Raw genomic sequence first — 23,015 nt, forward strand, 5'->3', positions numbered from 1 at the left:
CCGTCATCGCTAGCGAATTCATGGAGCGTCCTGTACCTTGCGTCAGCGGCGACGATATCGCGTCTTCATTAGCCCGCGACGACGCCAATGCGGAGCGCAAGTTGGTCTGCTTCTTGCCCAGGCGGTTGCGTTGACATCAGAACGCCGAGCTCTTATTGGCTGATTGAAAAACGAAATAGTGAGTAGACCTCGAGGCATTTAGCATTGAGGTTTACCCACTATCCTTCCAACCAAAGCCAGTAGGAAATCAGCGTCGTTCTGACGTCACAGCGACCCTTGCAAAAGAAGCAGACGACTTGCTTTCCGCGTACGGACGCGTCTGCCACTTTGCTGCGGCTCTTGTCGAACTTCTGAGTGTTTGCCGTTTGGAGGCGCATTGGGAATCATCGAACGTTCACGTCGTGCGCGGGTATTTTCTTCTAAGTGGTAAGTATTGGGCGGAGACGCTTGCAGACACACCACATAGATAAAAAAAAAGCTCGTAGTGTTCAAACTTCGGCGTCACCCCCAAGGAGGCGAACGCGGGGCACGGATTGGTCGCAATTGGTTGCGTCATCGTTCAGATGGGACTCATGTCCAATCAGTGAGGACACGAATCTTTGCCGAATTCTGACGTAACAGTCGTGTCTACTCCGCGACCGGCGTTCGCCTCCTTAGAATTACGTAAAAAATTCAGCATTATGGTATGGCCTTGTATTGGATTGAATCTTTTTGCTTATTCCCTTTATATCGGGTGAATAGAGTCGATGCTCTGCTCCAGCCAAAACGTTGCTACGTCTTAATTACATCACTACTTCTAGCTCGCACGTCACCAGTCCTCTAGTCTTCTAGGAAATGTTGCTTGCAGGTGATTAACGATTTCCTCCTCTCCTTGTGGCTCGTATTGAAAGACGCGGCTCATAAACCACGTTACCTCCATAGAGCGGTTGGAAACACTTAGAAATCTAGGCACAGTACTGCGGGGGAGACCAAAAATTAAGCAAAGGCAAAAGCCGGGGAGAGGGATCGGTGGCGCGGAAGGCCGAGCCTCAGTAGAGGGGACAGACAACCGGGCTAGCAAACACGGTCTCTTCATCCGAAAGCGTGTTCCTTCCTCTACACCCACCTAACGATGGACCACATCTGGCGCTGCAGGTCATCCCGGCCGTCCCAGGGAATGTATCAAGCCACTACGCGCAGTGACCCTCTGTGAAGGTCAAGGGACGCTCGCACTGCATTGCACTGGGTTCGGTGGCTCATAGCGTTCCCAGTGGTTCATTGTAGGGTAAAGCCAAATATCGCAACTTCCTGCTTTCCCCCTCCCTTTTACGGTGCCGTTTTGATCGTCGACCGTGGTTGTGGACGGGCCGATCGGTCATCCTGACTCGGTAATATATGCACCTTTCACTGCGTCGCGTCCAGAGACGGATGAGTTTCCTCGTTGGCGAGTGAACTTCGTCATTTGCTTGATTTAGTATGCGAGAATGGCGTTCATAGGGTCATGGGGGGATGATCTTCGGACTGATAAGCCGGACACTGATAAATTGCGGCTTTCTTTTTTTACGAGGTTGCTGGATCGATATGCTCAAACTTTTTTTTTCATGAAGCTTTAAGAGTATCGATAGAGAAGTAGGGAGCTCATTTTTGTTCTATAGTTTAAGAAGTCACCAAGACTATAAAAAGGCTTCGTTAGCGAAGAAGCATTTTTACGACAGAAACGATTCACTTAAAAAAATCATGTCAAGCACCCCACGCGGGATGGTCAGAAGTAAATAAAAAAATTTAAATGAAAATATTACTGGTATGTTTTCATTGATGCGTTACCTTTAATGTGACTTCGGAATTTCTAGCGTCACTAAAAGGGTCAACAGCTTTAATCCGCGTCCTTTTAGGCGTCTTATGCGCCTCAACTTTCTTCATCGGATGGATTAAAATATTCAAAATCGTTTTTCGTCATGACGCACGCCTGCTTATGTCCATCTCGAAGAAAGTGACAGAGGTGAGTTGAGAAAGAAAGTCTGACAGCGACAAAATAAAACGCAGGTTTGTATAGTACGTACTTCGATGCAAGTCACTAGAAATCAATAATCATGTACAGTCGTCCTCAATATGAGCGTGAACACGCCGCCGTCGACCGATTGGTACTGCCAGCTCCAGCTAGCGGCGCTTCCACGAGTCACTGCGAGAATAAGCGCCTGCGCAGAAAGGACGGATGGGCTGTTACGAGAACGCACGCCACCTCCTTTTGCATTTCAGTTTGGATAAGGCAGTGAGTGATGCTTTATATATTTATAAAAATTGTGCGATCAGGGTGTAGATGCGACCTTCCACGCGCGCTCCGTTTTTCTGATCTCGCTTCGTGCGCTATCTTTTCGTTAACGGGGAACCGATTTTTTTTTCTAAGGAGGCGCGCATGTATTTTTTTTTTTTGACGAACAAGCATGATGGCGCGCTTTTGACGCTGTCTGATTGGTCCGATTGGCTCGTAGCATCGGCTGCGTCTGAATTTAAAGTGGAACGAAGTATAGATAAAACGTCTTCACTGATACCAACTTCAAGACCCAATCATAACGCCCCCGATTATTACTTCCTTGTCAAACAGATTTGTTTTATGCCATCTAGAGTGGCTATCGACTATGCCGACATGCGCAAGCTACACAGCAGGATTTGTCGTTTAAAAAGCGCAGTCCGTGGCCGATCGCTTATCACAACCAGCGCTTCGAACTATCAATAAAACAAAACAGACAAACCGTGGGCGGTTTTAAGATACCAGAACGGGGGTGATACACGCTATCGCAACAGCGCATCCGTCCTTTCTGCGCAGGCGCTTATTCTCGCAGTGACTCGTGGAAGCGCCGCTAGCTGGAGCTGGCAGTACCAATCGGTCGACGGCGGCGTGTTCACACTCATATTGAGGACGACTGTACTCTGTGTCACTTTAAGTCCGACAACCGCCGACGCTGCGATCTGGGGGAGCCAATCAGTCAGCGCGAAAAAGTGTATTGTCACGGTATTCGTTGTATTTGGGGGTTTGCATGTCACGTGAAACTAAAGTTTCTTGATACTTCTTTTTCCGAGTAACGACAGCCAACACAAATGATAAAGCAAGTTCCGCTGGAACAAAATGGCGTCGATCAATTCAGTCATCTGTTGTGCATTGCCATTCGCTTCCATTCGCTTCTTAAAACCTGCGCCGTCAGGCAGTCGGCGCTTCAAATAATGCCGCTACTTGTAGTAAGCTCTTATCTAAGATTTTTACGTCTAACGTCGCATCAGCGCTACCGTCATGCAGTGGCGTAGAATATATGCATTTCTACACAGGCTTAGCGACTTTTTCGAGCGCACACTTACAGGAACTCGAGAATACTGCTTCGTTTTGCCCTAACCGAAAAAGAAAGCAAAAATTGTCTCACAGTCACCCTAGAGCGTTTATTCCCATCTCTCGGAACCAGCCGCGCCACACTCGCCGAAATGTCCGGTTCGCACGACCGCGCCGCACGACGCGGTTGTTTTTGCGCCAGGTTATTCCCCAGAGGGAACAAGACACAATTGTTCTCGATTGGACGGAAACAAACAACGGAGTCGAAACCACAAACCAAGCCCGGTAGCAGCGTTGTCGCTGCGACAAAGATACGACGAGAGTGTGCTTTTCGCGGCTGCGTTCAGCAGATGAGAGACAAAAACAACACAAATGCAACGAGCTAAGAAAAAACAAATTCGCATCTGACTCTCGACGTACAATGTTTTAAATGAAAAAGTGGCCGGACAACAAGAAACGTCTGCTTCTGTGCAGTGAGGGAGGGGGTATGTACCCACGTTGAGACCTCTCTCGAACTTGTAAGCAGTTCAGCGGCGAGACTCGCGAAACAACTTACGCACAAACGAAACAACAAGAACACGGCCACCAGCGACAAAAGCGAGCAAAGAAGCAATCTACCAAATAAGTTTCGTATTCTTTTTCGCGGACCTTCGCTGTTCTTTTTACGTATGTATGTGTGTGCGTGTACGTGTGTGTGTCTTTTTCTTAGCGTACGATATGGTAGGATCTTGTCCCCTTTCAGCTTCATCTCTTCGCTTCCCTAATACTGCGCCCTGTGTTTTCTTTTTTGCAGCGTCTCGCGCTCGTATCCTGGAAGGGTGCTTCTTGTTTTCGTTCCGGATGGGGAAGTTCTCTTTCCCTAAATGGTTTCCTTCTAGGGAACCCGGGGCCATTAGTCGGCCTTCTTTGGCTCCTTCGCACGAATCTTTTAACATTTATTTTGCATGGGACGCTGCTGCTTTTTTAGCGATTACTTTTTTTTCTCTTTTATCCAAAAGCCTCGTGTAAGCCTGTAGAAGGCTGGTCCGGACTTAGCGCGCGGAAACTGTGTACGGGTGTATAGATCGCTGCGTCGAGGCCAAAGCGGGTTTATTTTCGAAGACAACTTGGGTTGCTTAGCATGCGGATAGGTCGAGCACTGCGCGATCTGTCTTGTTCGATCCATTTGCAGCGGGAGTCTTCAGAGTAGACGAACATTCAACCGACTCCCTTCGCAGACGAAAGACGAACAGCTCGCTTATGTTAGGTTGCTTGTGCTGGCGGATGAAATATTCGCAGAAATGGACACTGAAAAACATCCGCATACATACGAAGATAAAATTTGATTCGAGAGCCTAATTTATTTAACCGCAACTATTGCATGGTCGGCAAGGTACGAAAAATATAATTTAAAAGATAGTCGAAAAATAAAACAAAAAGGAATATCAAGCAATAGTTATAGCTTGATATCACCAATGAAGTTTTCAGTCAATAGGAAAGGTAAGGGGAAATTGAAAAAAAAAAAATTAAACTCTTTACCTAGCACCACTTCTGGCTTATGTCAGGTGTCAGACCGCAGAGTCGGAAAGCGTGCTTTTTTTTGTTTTGTCGGCATTTCTTTTTTTTTTTTCCGTTTGATTGACGAGTTCTAAGTTAGCAATGGTAGTCTAACATAAAATGTTTCGCACTTCTGCTCCACAATTTTCATATAACCTATAACTTCTGCTCCACAATTTTCATATAACCTACAGCCACTTCCCACCTCATATTTTATGTGCGATGATGAAAGTGCGTCAGATTGTGTTTTCTTGCCGTAATCATACGCCGAATCTCATTAGTGCTGCCAAAATAGCGGTTTTTCCGCTAAATTTAGCTGATTTTTTATTCGAAGAGCGGGGAAATAGTCTTTTTGCTGGCGGATTGATTTCTAATGATTTTCAAGTCATGTTAGCCTTTTTTTCTGACGGTCTTAAATGTTCTTCAATCTACATTTATGAATTATAAATAAATAAATTTATTTGGTTGGTAAGGGTCACGGCGTCTCATGATGTTTGCTTACTGGTAGCAAAATCGTTGACAGCGATTTTGCCGTCAATTTGTTTTCCAAGTCCGCCGGATTAAAAGTACACACAAACTATGCATATTAATAAGAAAGACATGGGCCAACAATTCTAAGCTTTGAGACCGGTTACTGAGCTCTGCAAGTGACGTTAGACAAGTCAGCTACCCTAGAAATTATTTTTTTTTCCCAAGGCATGTGAGTTTGGTCAATGAAGGTTTGAGCTGCTACACAATATTGTACTGAAAATTGGTATGATAGAGGTGTACGTTGACTGGTATGGCAAACAACGCAGCTTGTAACACCTGGTAGCAAAAATATTACACAATGACATCGCTCTGTGCATCAAAGCGATCTGCATCGAACAGCATGACCCCCTTCTAAAAAGTTTTTCATTGAACTGCACTCTAAAAAAAAGTATAAAATAAAAAAAAATATATATATAATTTTTTATAAAGGGAATAACGATCTTGTTCTTTATGTTCCGTTAGAAACCGAGCTACGTTTGTCCCTGCAAACGGGCGAACAAGGTTCCTCCCTCAACTGCGTAGCAATATGGCGGCTCCGAATCGCGTGAATCGAACTCAGTAAGGCTTAACGAGGACGCCAGGACGCTGCGCATAGCGTAGGTCTTAGGCAGAACGCTGCCGAAAATCAGCCGAAAGAGCAAGTATAGTTTCCGTACAGGCAATTGCCTCACAAAGCTAAGCAAGTATCGCAAGAAACGCAGTCATTCGCTACGCGCACATCCAAAGGTTCTCTGCTTTCGGAGTGAGAGCTCTACAAAATAAAAACGTAACACGACCTTTTTACGAACTAAATTTATTGTCGAAGCCGGCTTCCCGCGCCTGAAAAAAATCTGTTTCCAACGCTGTCACTCAGTTGACTAAGCCTTCGCGTTTTCAAAACTGCGATGTTAAACGGAGACAACTGAAACCCGGCCACAGTGCGCACATCACGTCTCACCTTTGCAGCTCTCCGCGACATATTTCCTGCGTTAGCACCGCACCAGAGAACAGTGGTAAACCATTCGCAAAACCAAAAGTCGTCCCTGAAAGAGCGAATTAAAGCAGAACTTGGTTCATTGCACGGCCCAAGAAATATCGCAAAGTGTGAAAGAATATTAAATCGCTAGCCACCACATGGCAGGCAGAGGTAAAGTAATTGCAAATATCCGGGCTAGGTGGCGCTAAATATCGTCCAATTCGTCGGCCACCAAAAAAAAAAGTTTTTGTTACTATAGTGCAAGCCCTGTTGTGATTTACTCATCTGCATTAAGCACGCACATAGACTTCCCGTGCGGCTTCATAAGATACAGTACAGTTGACACACAGGGAGAGCATACACAACACATAAAAAGCATCAACATGAACACACACTAGCCGCTTCACCTACTCGGTACACTGCGCGTCCGCCTTTTATACTCGTCGTTTTGAGGGTACAAACTCTCTCGATGAACGCCTGAGCACTAAATAGTATTCCCAGCACGTTGATTTTTTCTCAGTAGTGTGATACGTCCTAAAGTAATTGAAGCTTCTCAGGGAAAAATATTTTAGTAATAAGTAAATGCTCATGCCGTAATTTTCTGAAAGCCAATAAAAGAAGCCGTTCAACTGCGGTTCCAAGCAACTTGTTTGCTTCCCGAACAGCACATCGTAGGATGGCGCGAATTACGCTAGTGTTTCTAGTGTACTATTTGTTTATATTTTTCTATTGTTTCCCCTGCGCCTGTAATTATCGCCTTAAACTAATCTCTGTAGAGTATGAGGTATTCACTCGCTTCCGGCTGAGTAAATACCCCATCTCTGTAGAGGGGGTATTCACTCAGCCGGAAGCGATGCTCCACTGGCAGAGAAATGAGTGCAGTCAAAGCCGCGACTTGAAGCAGGTGTTAGATGTACTGAGTTATGCCGTACTGTGCTCGAAAACTTCTAGCGCTCATCCCATGCGCTCCACCCAGAAGGCAGTTTCTTCGGGAAGCGTAGTATATTTAAACAGCAAAATAAAGTATTAATTTTTTGTCGATTTTACCTACCATCACCTCTTAGTGCTAAATTTAAAACTGTGAAAACGCGCACTTTCCGTCATTATTTAAGACTTCTTCAGTCGTTCCCCCAGAGCGCAATCGCTGTCGGGGGCAACTGGACATCGCAGAGAACAGCCACATTGACCGCTGTATGATAGGAACTACGGTTTACACCAGGGTTCCAACACGACTATCCGCAGGTCGATCGATTGCAAAGCGCGACCGCTTAAGTAATCTCATCTTTCTGTTGCACCACTGATACACGAACGCAGGGTAACATCGGCGACAATTGCAGTCTTCATTCAGAATGCACAACACTGCCATCATGATGTTGCTGCTATGTTGCTGACACGCGGAAATACAAATCAAGGTTGGCACTCGGCACCAGAAAACGAAGCCGAATGCAGCACAGGAGATACGCATGCACCCGGCAGCAACACCCGCCTGTCTTGGACGCAGTTTACGCGATTTCTATAACGTCGCCAACGTCGTCACGTCGTTCCGCATAGTTCTGCAATCCGGAGACGGCCATTTTAGCCTAGTGTACGCAGCGCTGCTGGCACTGCTCCGGAGCTTCACTGTTTTAATACGAAAGCATTAACTGTCTCATGGAGCGAGCTGACGTCATCAGTCTGAAGCGCGAAAACGGCAGATAGTTTCCTTCGGTTCCACTGGCTGGCGCGCGTCGACGGGGCTCCCATTGGCCGCTGCGCTCGTCAGTTTCCACGATCGCTCACCCCATGGTGCTGCGTGTCCATCAGCGTGGAGCGACCAAGGTCACCAGGGACAAGAAAAAGGAACGTAAAGAGCGGACACTTGAGCCGTTTTGCGGCCCAGGAGCTAGGGACTCTACTGGCCGTTGGGAGGCGCAACAGTGCCAACAAATTTAGAAATTTGCTATATATATAGAATTAATAAATATATTGAATGTATATAGTAAACTTTTAAAATTATTACTATCCTAGAACTCTTTAAGAAAAAGTTCGAATGGCTGCGTCAATGGCTTTGGCGAGACAGATGGCTTTGGAGCGTCGACACGGCGGACGACGGGACGGGACGGCTGTCCTGTTTGGCCTGTGTGATTGTCACGTGCGGAACGCCGTAAGCATGCTGTATAGCCCTGTTGTGGATTTTCGGCAGTTTTGGGATTGCAACGTGTGACACGAAAGAAAGATGTGGAATTGGAGAAAGCAAGATCGCGAGGGCGACACCATTGAACGGACCTTCCCTGTATATTCTCTAAATATCCCGCAGTTTTATTAATTTGAAGTGTTTTCTTTTGTGAACAATTCCGCAATTAATCAACAGGATCATCAGCTTGTTGCCTCGTTCGAGTTTTTTTTTTTCTTCGTTTCGCTGAAGGTAAGACGTTTTACTCTTTCCGTGTTTTGTTTGCAGTTGCGTCGTTTTGGTTTCGTCTATGACATGTTGGAATTTTCTTATTGTCATTATGAACGTGAAAGCTCTCACTCGAATTTTTTATTAACATAAGTCGTTGTCAGGGTTCCACCCACGGTGAGTGGCGGTGGTTTTGCCTCCCATCAGTCCAGCTGACAGCCCATCTTCGTGATGTGCTAGCCGCTTCTATATATTTCCACGGATCGATCGAATCTCACAGTACCATGCTTTCCAGATCGGTCCCTGTGGTCGGCACCGTTGCTGCGCACGCACAGTGCACGCAAAAAAGTAATAAAATACAGTGGACATTATTTCAGCGCCTTAGATACCCCCTCCCCTTTGCTGCATGGGTAGGTGGCCGATGTTCACCTCTCAAATTTTGTTGGGGAGAACTTTGGTCTTTACAGTAAGACAACTGCTGAATTCAAGTTCTTAATATTTTGGTCATGATCATTGCTCTAGTCGGTAGGAGCAAGATATATTCAATTGGGCAGTGCAGGCTGCATTGCCTGCATTTGTTGGGGCATTTGTTTTGGTCAACTAGTCTATACAGTCGCAGTCTCCTTTAGACTTAAACTTTCTATGTTTTCACTGCGGCCAGACATTTCTTTTGTTTCTTTGATTGATGGCCACTTTGAAGACACTTGTTATTTCATTGTTCCCGAATTAGTTATATATGCAAATGTTTATCGTTGAACATGAACGAGTTTCTTTAATATGTTCTCAAACCGATTGCAGTTGTCTTTGTAATTGTTAAGTGCGATCTTCAGTATTGCTGTAACATATTCGTCATTACTACTGAAGATGTTCCGTCGACGAGTCATTGAAACATATTGCTCGTGTTTTCGTGTTTCTGTCACGTGTGAGTAACGTATCTGGCATGAATAGCCCACCATAATCGGTATCTTAGTATCTTAGCTTTGTTTGACCTTGTTACTAAAACAAAAACTTGCGGATTACATCCTTGTGTTGTTCCTTCGGGACAGTTAGCACATATGTGCAGATGTCCATCCCGCTGTGTGCGTGGTCAGATTTAGTAGCATGTTGTATTGTAAATGATTTTCGCCAAATTTACGTGCACGTATAAACTAATTAGTCAAAATTACAAAGCATACTATCTAAAATAAAATTAGTAAGTTACTATAGACTAGATAGCGTTGGCTACCGCCCAATCCAAACAATACCGCCATTATTCACCATTCATCCGTCTAGCCGGCGGTTATTGCATGTCCCTATCCATTTAACTGGGGACTCTACTGGCCGCTGGGAGCGCTTGCTGACAGTCAAGTGGGCCGCTGTAGCCTATGGAAGTGTCCGCTCTTTACCTTGTGTATATTTCTCTCTGACCAGGGGAGGGCACGCGCCGACCGGCGACGAAAAGTACGCAGCAGACGAAAAAGGGAGCGGACGAGCGGCTTGCCCTGCTGTCGCATTCACAACTTATAGGAGTGGTTAGATATACCTCGATCTTTTTTTAATGGCTTCGTTTGCTGGTTTGACAAAATTAGAAATAAAAACGTCAGTGAAACCAAGATGTTATGCATGTTTCAACTGGCAGACGGAATTGCAGGCGGCCTTCATTGCTGATGAAGATCAATAAACATAGCAACATGCATTAAACAACGCGCAACGTGCTCGGAAAACAAAACCGAACGAATATTGTACCGAATGACAAGGGATGAGGCGGCGAATAACTGAGTAAACTAAACGTTTATTGGGGCCAGAAATGAAAAGGAAACAAAATAACAGTAGAGCGTCGCGGGCGTCGAAGTTGGCGTAAGAGCAGAGTCGAACACTGGGGCGAGACTGACCCGGTTGTCCATCCCGTAGCCCTTTCTCTACATACGCACGTAGGCCTCTGGAACATTCGGCGTAGAAGGTTCGGTGCGTAGAACATTTTACCCTCGAATCAAAAAAGACGGTTCTCGAGTTTACCAGAACAGCGCAATACAGCGTCACCACAAATGTGTAGATGTAGTCAGGAATCGAACCCTGGCCTTCTGCGTGGAAGACAAGCGTGATAACCGTTAGGCCACGGGCGTGCAGCCTGCTTGGTCAGCTGCACTCGCGGCAGTAGGAGGCGGGAGGGCGGAACCCTTCTCCAGTCTGCGTGGAGTAAAAGAAAAACGTCTCGTCTTTCCCGTCTTCTTGTGTCTGCTTAGAGGCGCGTTAGTATAAGGGAGGAAAACGAGCCATTGCTACTTGTTTGCTCCTTTTTTCTTAGTTTGTTTTTAGAGTAGCTGTGGCAGAAAATTCTGCGCGATTGAAATGTAGTGGTTGTTAGCGTTTTCTCGGGATCCCTACAGCGGGTTTGTGTATTTTCTTTTGGCAACGCCGTTCTGAATTTTTATACGCATTGTCTTTGACAGAAATTGTTTTCCTAACTATTTTATGGCCCGATAAAATAAAATGAAATAATTAATAAAGTTGCCGAACATAATTAAATTTACTCGAAAAACAAATTCAAACAGGGCATAAATGCGCCTCGCGATAAGAACAAAACATAATTGAACGTATGCACTAACATACACACGCACGCACGCAGGAACACGTATTTGCACAAACACACAGAACAGAAAAGGCGGCGCATGCAGGGCCAATATAACGCGCTCTAACTTATTCATCCCCAACTAGCTCGCGTCAGGTCAGGAATGTTTATAAGGACTGCTGAATAATTGACGAGGCATCCCAGCGACGGACCTCTTGGGGCGGAAAAAGTGGGCGAGAGAGTAAGGGAGGGAGGCATGGGAAGGGGTAGAGGCCGCTACCGGACCCGCTGTCACAGCGGAAAGGTGAGAGGAGAATCCAGAGAGGGGAGGGGGCGGGCTACAATTCCTTTGAAACGAGCCGACTTGCTCTCAAAACGATTTGAATCATCCCTGAAAAGGACGACCCATCGTGGACGATCCCCCCCGTGCGGTCATGAATACTTGAGGCTGCGAATGCCTATCAATGCGGCTCCGCGGATTTCATTCGTTGGGTCCTTGGAGCTCTTCCCATTCAACCGACCGCAATTGGGCATGGTTTGGGACCTGAAAGCGCTTCCCTTCCCTTCCAATCGAACATCGAAAGCGCCGTTGAGGGACGTCAATATTGATCCTGGCAACCTTTGTGCGAGAGTTGTATACCTTCTTGATTCGAGGGGAGGCCTTGTTTTGCGATGCCGACGCGCAGCTGTTCGGTGGTGCGCCGGGGAATCCAGTTTGTGCGGAGGACTAGGCCGGTAATACGCGTTGTTTAGAAAACGCAGTTCATTGGGAGGGATGAGAGCGTGCGCGTTGCGCCGCAGTCGTGGAAAGAGGTCGTTGTGTACTTAGAGATTCCTATCGTGTTGTTATTGTTTGGGACCTGTAACGTCGTGCGGGCATTGGGATCGGGAAGCGAGTGTAGGTTTTTCAATGAAGAAGCCTGTCGCTCAGTGGCGTACGCAAAACGAGGGGCGGGAGAAGGGGGGGGGGGAGGGGGGGGTTCCCTTTCTCCCTTGAAATTTCTCGAAATTTGAGGGCAGGCTGGGAGAGGGGGAAGGGGTTGTACGAAGTCAATGATAAGACGAACCCATCTAAACAAATGAGTGACGAAGGACAAGCAGACGCTCAGCCCTATCGCTTTTGCGAAAAGAAAATGTACTAACCTTTATTAGATGTTCTTTTTTTTTGCCTTTGGACTTTTCCTATGTTTATTACCACCGAGCCTCATCCTTCTATCGCTCATTGCTAGAAAATAGAAAGACCATACTATTTTAAAGGACGGAACAAAGCAGTAACAAACAATTGACACCAAATAAAGATCCTACCTAAAAGAGACACCCTCCTCTCAACCTGCTTTCTTATTCCTCTTTCAATATTCTGCGCCGCCACCGTCAAGTTAGCTCAGTTGTTCATTCGACATACGTGTTCAGTCCACGCACCTCTCATTTTTCGTGTTTCTTTTTCCTTTTTTTTTCATTTTGGACCTTACCCAGCTGCATCAGAAAGACCGACTGGCGTCACTGCGTCGCCGTGGTCGTGTTCAATGGCAGCGCCTTGCTATTTGATGTCTGCGACAGAGTATCGTTTGTCTTCGTTCTAAAACTCTAGCTATACATCTGGGCCACCTCTCCTCTGCGTGGGACAGTGAGTGCGATAGGCTGCCTTTGTGTGTTGCGTGTGTGTTGATGCAGCCGGTGCCGGGAAGAAGCCATGCGTCCATAATTTAACACTGTGCCCCTCTGCCTTCGTTCACGTAACCTTAGAGTAGACGGCGGTCTGAATCGATAAAGGAACCACGGCGCCAGCTGACATTGAAATAAACTAGACAGTCACGCTTAGCGCCGCTTAAAAGACCAAGTAGTACTTTGTAGTCAACCACGTGTGGGTGTGTTTTTTTTGTTTTCTTTTGTCGAGGCGGTTAGTGCCACATTCAATGCACAGTCCCGCTTTCATTCGTATTGCACGGGCAGGGTGAGGGCGTTAGCCAGCCAACTTCAAAGTGTCGGTGCCAATCTGGTCCCTCCCCCCGATTTTGCTTCCTCCTGAATTCCGCCACCCGCTTCAGGCCGTGAGTATACGCCATTGAAGCTAAAGCTGCGAACCGTCATTGCGAAGTGTGTGGACGGCTCGAGTACTTCCACACGAAAGTTGTCTATCGTAGTGTCTACGCATTTGTGGGATTTCAAGAGACGTGCGTATTGAACGACATTGACAGCCTTGGCTGTAATATCACAATGAAACGAAGACTGGATGTATAGTTGCAAAATTAACCCCAAAAAAGGCTGTTAAGAAGAAAGAGACACTGGAAATGTCGAGAAACGTCTGAAGTGCACCAGTAGAGAATCTTCAACAAGGAACCACGCAGAGAACCGAGAACTCTAGAAGGTGCTTATTTTTATCTAAATTGCAAAAATGAAAAACAACTTCTTTTTATAAATACTCGAGTGCATCCCGAAGGGAAATCCTGCATACACTGCTGCAGCCGCCGTCATTATTTTGTAATGCTGTAAAAAAAAAAAAAAAAGAGAGACGTTTGTGTGCCTTGGTTTCTGCAGAGCACGCCGTGTATAAGCCACTGCACCCTCTGAAGTTCCTCAGTATTCAATGCAGCGCAATGTAATCCGAGCCCCAGTCATGTTCTTCTTTCTTCTATTTTTTTTTTTTTTTTTCAGTGAGACGGTAAATTTATATGTAGAAGGGAAGGAGAGCACGGCGGAATTTTTGAAATAAGGGCTCACAAAACAAAATCAAACAAACAAAAATATAATGACAACTTCCGGGTTTAAAAAATATCGCCGTTTAAAGTCTCGCGTTGAATACCCATAAAATCATATATGGAAATTTTGTTTTGAAGGACGTTGTTTGATCTCATTTACGTTGCTTCCATAATTCAATGCAAAACGAAGCTAACAAGGCGGAGCCTAAACAATCTTTTTAAGCCATCGCTATAAACTTATCACGGCCTTCTTTAAAGGTTTTCTTTGGTTTCTTAAAGAAAATATTAAACGCCACGTTAGGAGTCACACCATTTAATATGCGCGAGCAGCAAAACCAGAACCGCTTGAATGTCGTGAAACTTTAATCGGGAGTAGAAAACAAAACGTCTACCATCTTCGGCTTGCTGCTCGACATAATACTTCTATACAGCTTCAACGAGATAATATCATATACTGTCAGATTCCGCTCTTTTTCATATTATTCCTCTTCCTATTATAGGTGTGTCCGAATATAAGCCACTTTGCGCACAGCGCCGCTCGTGCCGACGATCGTACAACCCATATTTTACGGTGCAAATAACGGAGGTTGACACTGAAGGCCACAGCTTGCCAAATCGTCGCACGGGGATAAAATATATCACGGTTTTAGAACCTTGTCCGTCAAGAGGTGTTAACGTTATCTCTCGCAAAAGCTAAACTGAGGAGAAATTAATTATCGTGAAACCTGGCCCCTTCCTTTTTATTTCGTTTCGACTGCCCGCTTCGAGAAGTCCCCGAGTGGATTCAGCCCAACCACGCGCTCGGAATACTAATTAGTGGTTTATTTATTTTAGGCATTTTATAACTATTCAAAAGATGATCGGTTTTCAGTTTTAATCAATAGACCTACAAAGTTACAGGCAGCTTAAGAAACGCAAAGTTTGGAGAGTACCAAGATTTTAATTATTGCTCCACAGCAAATGAGATCGGATCATTAGCTGATAATGAGGTCGATGAACGAATGGTAAAGCAAGAGACGCGCACATGATAAGCCAGGCCCTCCCTGCTTTTTTTAAGCTGTCGGTGACGATAGACTTAAGTGCGATCCAAACCAACGCTTCTTTTTGCTCCTGTAGGTCGTGCGGCTGCGGATGTGACGTATTTTCGTGACGTCGCGCCGCTTCTTCGCTCCTTCCGGGCGCGCACAAGAAAGTTGGTTGATATCAACTTCTTTCTCAACGCGCACAAAAACGCGCGGTGACGTAGTAGGACGCTCCTGTGTCCCGGCCAATCGGTGGAGGGCAAGCTAGTTCCGGCTCCGCGTTTCTCGCCGTCTGGCTGCCCTCTCCTCCCCCGCTTTTATTCTCTTCCAACATGACAACGCGATCTCTCTCTCTCTCTCTTTCTCTCGCCGTCTGGCCGGCCAGTCTGTCGCAGTTGCACTTCGCTTGTGCGCGCGTGCCTGCGTGCGCGCTCGCCCGAAGTTTCGCCCGTCCAAACCAAAGCGCACGGTTCTGACTCAGAAAGCGCGCCCGGAAACAGCAAAAACGCCACGAAATGCGTCACATCCGCAGCCGCACGACCCACAGGCGCAAAAAGAAGCGTTGGTTTGGATCGCGCTTTATGGAGAAAAAACGTGTACGCCTTTTTGCACAAAAAGAGGACATAACACAGATTTCGTCAAACTTATTGGTTAAAATAAATAAAAAAATAATAAATGATGCTTCCAAAACACAAAAATGGTGGATCGTTAATGTTCCAGAGCTTTGTGAGCGCACGATAACAATTTACACAAGCTTACAGTTTTTGAACATTCCCATAAGTCTACATTCCTTTAGAGCCTATCAGTGCAATCTTCTTACAATTGCAAATTTTGACACTGCCGAAAAAAATAATTTTCGTAAAAAATAGGAAGGCTGAGCATTACCCATAAGCATGACTGTTTTCCATTCTCGCGTCGTGCTTAGCGTCGTATTAAAGAGTGTGTTTAGAAAGAAAGACAGTTTCGCGATTATCATTTTATTATTTTTCCATATAGGGGGGTGATTCGCTCTTCGAGTTGTCTGGAGAAATGTACATGCACGAGCATTGGTAAACTTGGAACAGTATTTTCAGTTAGAGACTTTTAACGCACATTTTCTCGCAATTTATTTAATGTAAATAACAAATATAGCAGATGACGGTATCCCAAAACAAGGACAAAGGATGATCTTATATATATTCTAAGAAGTCGTATTTCTCTCCCACAATGTGCGAATAAGCGAAAACAATAGCCGTAGCACGGTGGCGCGATGCGGGTGGAAAGATGCCGTGACGTACCTGAGGACGAAGGTGTGACGTGGTTAATTCTCATAGCAGTCGTCGTTGGCGTCGTGGACACCACTGACGACCCCCATCATTGCGCGGTTATCCGTGAGGCAAGCTGGTAAGCGCAGTGGAAGCTTCTAAAATCATGCAAAATTACGCATAGCAACTGTATACTGCCAAAGTGGAAGTTCGCATAACACGAGCAATGTTAGAAAACAAGTCTTTCAAGCAGACGACACGGAGATTCTCCTTCGATTTCACCTACGGGAAGTCTCGTCGGCCGTGCCACGGTACTTGCAGTCAAAAGTTGTTTTCGCTTCTTCGCGCGCGCGGCGACGACAACCCACGAGGTCGAAATCTCTGCAAAGTGTGACCCGTAAAGCTATCGTTCTAAAATTACGACAGTTCGCTGTAGTATCAATGTGAAACCACAGATGAAACATTCCACGTAGTAGGTTATACAACTTGCCTTATTAATTCGTTGTCAAACTACTGATCGAAGCGATTCGCCCTGTACCACTTAATACCCGAAAGACTTACTGGTGCAGGATTTTAAATAAAACAGCAAAAACACTCCAGACGAGAAAAATAATTCACGCACAAAGGATCTACGTTGACAAGCGCGTGCGGGTGTTTAAAAAAAAAAACAATGAAATAATATTTTTTATTTATTTTAGGCAGAAGAATTTTTTTCATAGCAAATTTAACTACTGGGGACACAGACAGGGCTAAAACGTTGGGCCAGTTGGTGATTCTTAATATTAAAAAGCGCAACGAGGCACAAAGAAGACAAAATTTGAGCCTTTTAATGGTGTGTTTTTGTGTTTCTTCAATGGCTTGTTTTCTTGGTGTTTTTTTCACACTGGTTTTATATACCAGGTGACTAGGGAAATAAAGTTAAGTTGTAAGTAAGTTAGCGGTGTGGTCCCTGTCTATCTTCCCTGACCGTGTTTCGTTGCGCCTGTTTTAAATAATATTGGGGAGAAAGAGCACGACCAAGTCACGAAGAAGAAGAACAAAGTTATGAATGCCGTCAATGCGTAAATCTCTCTCTGCAACTGAAGGAAAGGGGCCGACAGCGGTTGTAAAGCGACACTCACTTCGTGTTCCAAGTCTTGCTCGCTCCAGCCTTTCCACCGCACCGCTTCGGAAGGTCTGTCGTCTTCCTCTTTCAGCCTCTCCTCGCTGCCGCCACTCACGTCTGGAGAACGCAGATAAAACGGACGATGTAGTAGACAAGAACCGCACAAAAAACGATAAAAAAAAAGAAAAGGAGGGGATGTGCGGGCTCGTCTGAGGACCCGCGTTTCGCGATGAAGGCTAACAAATAGAAAAGAAGAGAGAAACACACGCATACAACAAGAATATGGCTGTTGTCGTCGAGTCAGTCTTCATGAAGGCTCTATAGAAACACCCCTTTGCGAAAAATTGTAGACAGCGTCGCGCATTTGAATGCCACTTTGCTCCAAGGCTTGACGCGGCAGTGCGTGAGGAAGGACACACGTGGAGACGGTCTGATACGTCTTAAGGCTTAACGTCTGCCTTACTTCAAAGGACGAATTTTTTAAAACATTTTTTGGGGTATCATGAGGAAGTTTAGCTGTTCAGTATCTTAGCTTTCTTTGATTCTTGTTGTTTTTGCGTGAAGTTAGGTTTGGTATAAGTATGCGAAGCGCTGGTTAAGATGTAGAGCACACTGATAGCTAATGAAGGATGGTTTATGAACTCAAAAAGTGAATTTGAGAATCATATGAACTATTTTACGAAGCGATGTTTCTTTCGCACGATGAAGCATATATAAAACTCGTCTTCATTATTGTATTTTATATCTTACTAAAAGCGGGATGACTATGTTTGCTCCTTTTACCCTCTTACCCCGGAGTTTTCTGAGTATGATCGATCAACTGCTGGCCTGTACGCAATCGCTTATAGAAGTGATCCACTTTGTAATTAGCTATGGCCTTCCCAACGCAGATTAAAGTATATATGTCTGGATATCATTGATCTAACTTGTAATTAGTCAGAGTTACTTTATTCACGGCACTCATTGGTTCCCCACCTGATTTGGTTCTCCACCTGTTGGCAACACGAAACACGAATATAGTAACAAGTGTGAGAAAGGCAACAAACCAAACCCTTAGTGTGACGTGATGAGGAAGAGCGAACAGGCCTTTTCAGTACCTAGGGGGTGTATGCTGGGCAGTGTGAGGTTACAAATACTATGCGAAAACCTGGCTATGATGGACGTTCAGCACAAGGCATGAAGACTGACACCGAAAAAGCGGCTCTACAGTTTCTGATTCTTTTTCGTGCAACTTGCCCCGCACTGCTTTATGAGTTTCGTAACCAATGATTTATGTTTCCAGTTAAGCGGTTGGGCATTATACGTGCAGGAGGCCCTAAAAGTGAATAGTCGTATTTAACTTCTTACGAACGGTCAACACTTACCGAGAACTACGTCGGGACACTTTTCTTCACTTTGTGGGCTTCGTAGTTTTAACACACCGTCGGGGTACTGCTGAAGAGGAGCAATTTGCCTGAAACGTCGAAAAAACAAAATAAGAAAAAATGCCGAGTTACCCAAATCTCGGAAAACGAGATTTTAGGTAACTCAGGAGCTTTAGTATTGGCACTAAATTTCGACGAAACAAGCAATATTCTGATCGCCGTGGTCTATGAAGCTTACACAGCAAGGGCACGAGGCAGAAAAGAAAGTGAGTTTTAATTCATAACACCATTTGAGCAAGGGTAACTGAGAAGGCGAGGCGCCACGCAGAACCTCCTCGCGCAGATTGCGTTAAGAAGAAAAACTTAGTTTTTACAATTAAAAATATCGCTATTCACGCTCAATACATTCCAGTGAATGGCCCTTCGCGTCCTGTACGTGAATGTAGACGCGTAGGCATTTGTTAGATTGTTGTGGTTACAGACAGGTTAAAACGAGCGGAACCGCGGCATGATATGTTCACGCTCGCTGCTTCGGAATTTATATTATATTATTTAGTATAATTATTGTATTTATATAGTAAGATGATCGGAACTCCCCACGCTTGGCCTTTTGTAAGCTGTCAGTCACTGCAGGCGCTACAATCTCAGTTGTTCCATTCACTGGGTAAAGAAAAGAGCGATCGGTTTCATGCTTCAATGACCATCGAGCTTCAGTGGCAGAGAGGGGCGCCGCCTCGTCACCAGTGAGACTGTATGATCATCGGGGCGCCATATTACAACTACTGATTCGATAAGATCACAAAAAAAAAAAGTTATTTGTCTTTCTAATGCATCACGAGACAGGATGCACGAATGAATTTGAGGTTGTAAAGACCACCATGTTTGATTTATTTGAGTTCGGTAGGCCCTATTCAAAATCCCATAATAAAAAAAAAGACAGCAGTTTTTTTTTTATTTAGTATACATATTGAAGCCAGAAATTCCAAACTGGTGCCTCAACTCCCTCGTGACGCAATATGTTTGAATACAAATCCTTGGAGAAACATGAAGCTATTACAAAGTGCTAGCCAATACTGACGCCTTTTTTGGTCAATGACATCAAAAATAACACTCACTGTTCGTCATCTCCTTTCGTTGGTTCGCTTGCTGAAAATGAAAAAAAAAGACAACACGTGCTCAGTAATGTGCTCTTAATAAGATTAAAAAAATAATTATCATACATTAGCCTGATCCTTTAGGCATCGCTAGCCCGTGCATCACTACTTAAGAAACATCTTGGTCATAAACCTCCTGACTATTTTAACCACTTTATTATACGCTATACGCATTTTAATATGAACACGTGACACAATAGCGGACATATTACAAAATGTAAATTGTTTCTCGAAAAATAATTTTCTGCCTGCGAACTCTTTTGTTATAATAATCTAAATGCACAATAACTGGGAAAATGAAGCATTTACAAATAAAATTTAAAAAAAAATCATTGAATCGATAAATTTTCATTCAAACCTATGGGAAAATGTTATTTAGTGCTTGAACAGAGGTACATCCAATGCCGCTTTGCGCGTTATCTTTTTGGCACTATCTTACCTTTAAATATACATAAATACACAACTTCAAGCAATTTCAAAAAGCAACCATAAAATCAGAGCATTTCGGAAAGTAATTTTATATTCAAATTTAGTTCTACTCTCTGACTTTTACTTTCCAACTCCACGAAATTTGCTATATTGTTCACGTTGTAACCTCACCACTCAAAACACTGTCAGCAATTCCCAAAGATCCTACATGCATAAAACCATGGGATGTACTACGCGTAAATTATACCTAATGTTATTTTAATAAATACAGCCAATCACTTCAGACAAGAGAGTCCTTCACGCTGGTATGCCGAGTGTATTAATCGGCAGTGTTGACCCAGGGAAGTCTGAGACATCGCTCATGCATACTGCTCGGGCCCCCTCTCTCGGGACTCCTTAGAACGTCTCTTCTCTCGTAAGAGCTCCTTGCACTTAAGTGTTTAACGACGAATCCCCGAAAATTCAAAGGGAATGTCGTCATACATCGTCTCATACAGTAAATGTGGCGTAAAGAATATTGACGGAAAGGAGTAATATTTTTTTTGTTCCGACAGGCTGCGTGCGTATCCGTTGAACACCTCATCCATCAATCTTCGTGTGACACTTTTTTTTTTTTCCTTTTGCACCTACACAAGTAAAGCGAATTTGGTGAGACGTATAACATGCAAATGGCTCAGAAAGAAACGTTTCATGTAACATAATTTGGTAGCTATGTTGCTTAAAATCTTTGTTTTTGCAGTTTTTGTTTCTCGTTATAACTTGAATAAGGGTGGTGTTGATACCGCTAACAATTTACCTGTTATGTTAAATTGCGTGTTTTCGACCACCGCGTTTCTTATCTAAAAAATGCATGCCAAGCCATTCCTAAAAATCATTTCAACATCCTTCCACCCGATTTTTTTTTGCGCCATGTCATGGTCTAATATGTAAATTCTAAAATGGCTGTGCAGCATGTTGTTCACGGAAGCTAAAACTTACACTTGGGAACTTGTACTCTTTGCGCCATTTAATAAAAGGGAACCTTGAACTAAATCAGTATTCTAAAACAGGGCGCAATGTCCAAATATAAAAGAACGCGTGTTTCTCTATGTATCTTTGCAGATCCTTTTTGTTTTGGTATTTCGTGTGTGTTCAGGATAAACAATAAATATTTAATGAGCATGCCCGGTAAACGCACAGCAGTCTTGTACACGTTACTAAAAAAAAAGTAATCGATTACAATTACTATTACTCTTGGCTAAAAAGTATTCGATTAGATTACTTGATTACTCGACGGCAAAAGTAATTGGACATTACTTAGAGAAGTAATCGTTACTTTTCCGATTACTTTATTGTGTGAAGACACATCTTTAGCGCTCATAACAATGAAATACTTCCAACCTATATTTCCTATTTGCACATGTATTGAAGAAGAAAAACTGGCTCCCTCTTCGTGCACCTTCACAATGCGGACACAAGCATAGAATTCGTTTGAAAACGTCTAATGATTTGGGCGTTCGCCAGTTTGTGTGTGTGTGTGTGTGGGGGGGGGGGGGGGGCGAGCGGAGGGGGGTACTAGATCTTGTTCTTGTTAAGCTTGAGCAAGGGTTGTCGCTCAAAGTTTGCGTCGCTCATTTCATTATTCACATGTGGATGAGCTCGCATGTTATACAAAAGAGCAGCAGCTCCAGGATTTGAAACAGATCATGTGTAGTATCCATTGCGGAAGAGATCGCCCCGACCTAGGGAGCCTTCATGTGCGCTCACATGAAGGCACCCTACCCCGATCACTTCTCTACTCGAAACATTGCTTGTCACAAAGACCACGTAGGGTAAATGGGGAAATATTTCAACTGCCTTTGTTATATTTTGCATCCGCTTTAGGCATTTTTCGGTTCTGGTTCTCCTACGGGCTGCAAGTAGGTACCCTAAGCAGAATTTTTCTTTTTTATTTCTGTGTGTGTGTGCGTGAGGGGGCTAGTTTGAACGAAGGACCCACAAAGCTACATTCTGCTTTCTTAAACTTCGCCCTGAATGGCCTTTGTCACGCACTGTGGCTTCCCTGGGGCTTCCCACTCCCAGTCGCAGCTCGAAAAAAAAAAGAAAACGGACATTCCACAAAAACTACACATAGAAAAAGATTAACCTCGTTTCCTACAGCTCCGCAAAAATCTTTCTTTTTTCCGCTCGAAAAAAAAGCAAATTTTATTTTTGTCATTTCATAAAAAAAAGGCGTGTGCCCGGGGGGGTGGGGGGGGGGGTGGGGGGGTCTCGTGGACAAATTGTAACGGTTACAAGTAATTTTATTACTTTAAAAAGTAATCAGATTACTCTTGTGATTACTGCCTAATAAAAGTAATCAAGTGATTACAAAATTACTCCGAAAAGTAATCGATTACAATTAATTTGATTACTTGTAATGCGTACGGTACAAGTCTGACGCACAGCATTACGTATTTTGATAGACCTTTTATAACTTCAAGTAAATGGTTAAAGACCTACCTTTGCTCTTTAATTACAGATTACGTGTTGCTTCTGGGATTTTATTCGGATCGGCACCTTCATTGGCTTATCATTATAGCATACTAAACATACTAATCTAGAGCTACGTCTTTTTCTCTGTGCCTAGGACTTTTTGATCAGAATCGTATATTGACCCCGTCGTATGCAAGTTCAAAAGATTAATGTTATTCGTCTTATCTTAACACGCACCGTGGAAAAGGTTGAAGCGTACAAAGGGCTAGCTTCAGGTAAGGTATACGCTGCACGTGCGT

The 23,015-nt window shown here is 44.3% G+C and overlaps 1 protein-coding gene across 1 annotated transcript in view; it reads right to left on the reverse strand.

The window, feature by feature from the left end:
• Positions 1 to 23,015, reverse strand: part of LOC8031304 (neural cell adhesion molecule 1) — a 305,705-nt gene that overhangs the window by 2,672 nt on the left and 280,018 nt on the right. The window contains exons 8-10 of the mRNA XM_002405008.5: positions 19,795 to 19,825; positions 18,680 to 18,768; positions 17,332 to 17,432 (exon numbers count right to left, since the gene is read on the reverse strand). Of these exons, the coding sequence (XP_002405052.3) occupies positions 17,332 to 17,432; positions 18,680 to 18,768; positions 19,795 to 19,825 (221 nt within the window). The remainder of the gene's footprint in view (positions 1 to 17,331; positions 17,433 to 18,679; positions 18,769 to 19,794; positions 19,826 to 23,015) is intronic.

Source organism: Ixodes scapularis, unplaced genomic scaffold (assembly GCF_016920785.2).
Source record: "Ixodes scapularis isolate PalLabHiFi unplaced genomic scaffold, ASM1692078v2 PGA_scaffold0__279_contigs__length_252992795, whole genome shotgun sequence".
Taxonomy (NCBI): domain Eukaryota; kingdom Metazoa; phylum Arthropoda; class Arachnida; order Ixodida; family Ixodidae; genus Ixodes; species Ixodes scapularis.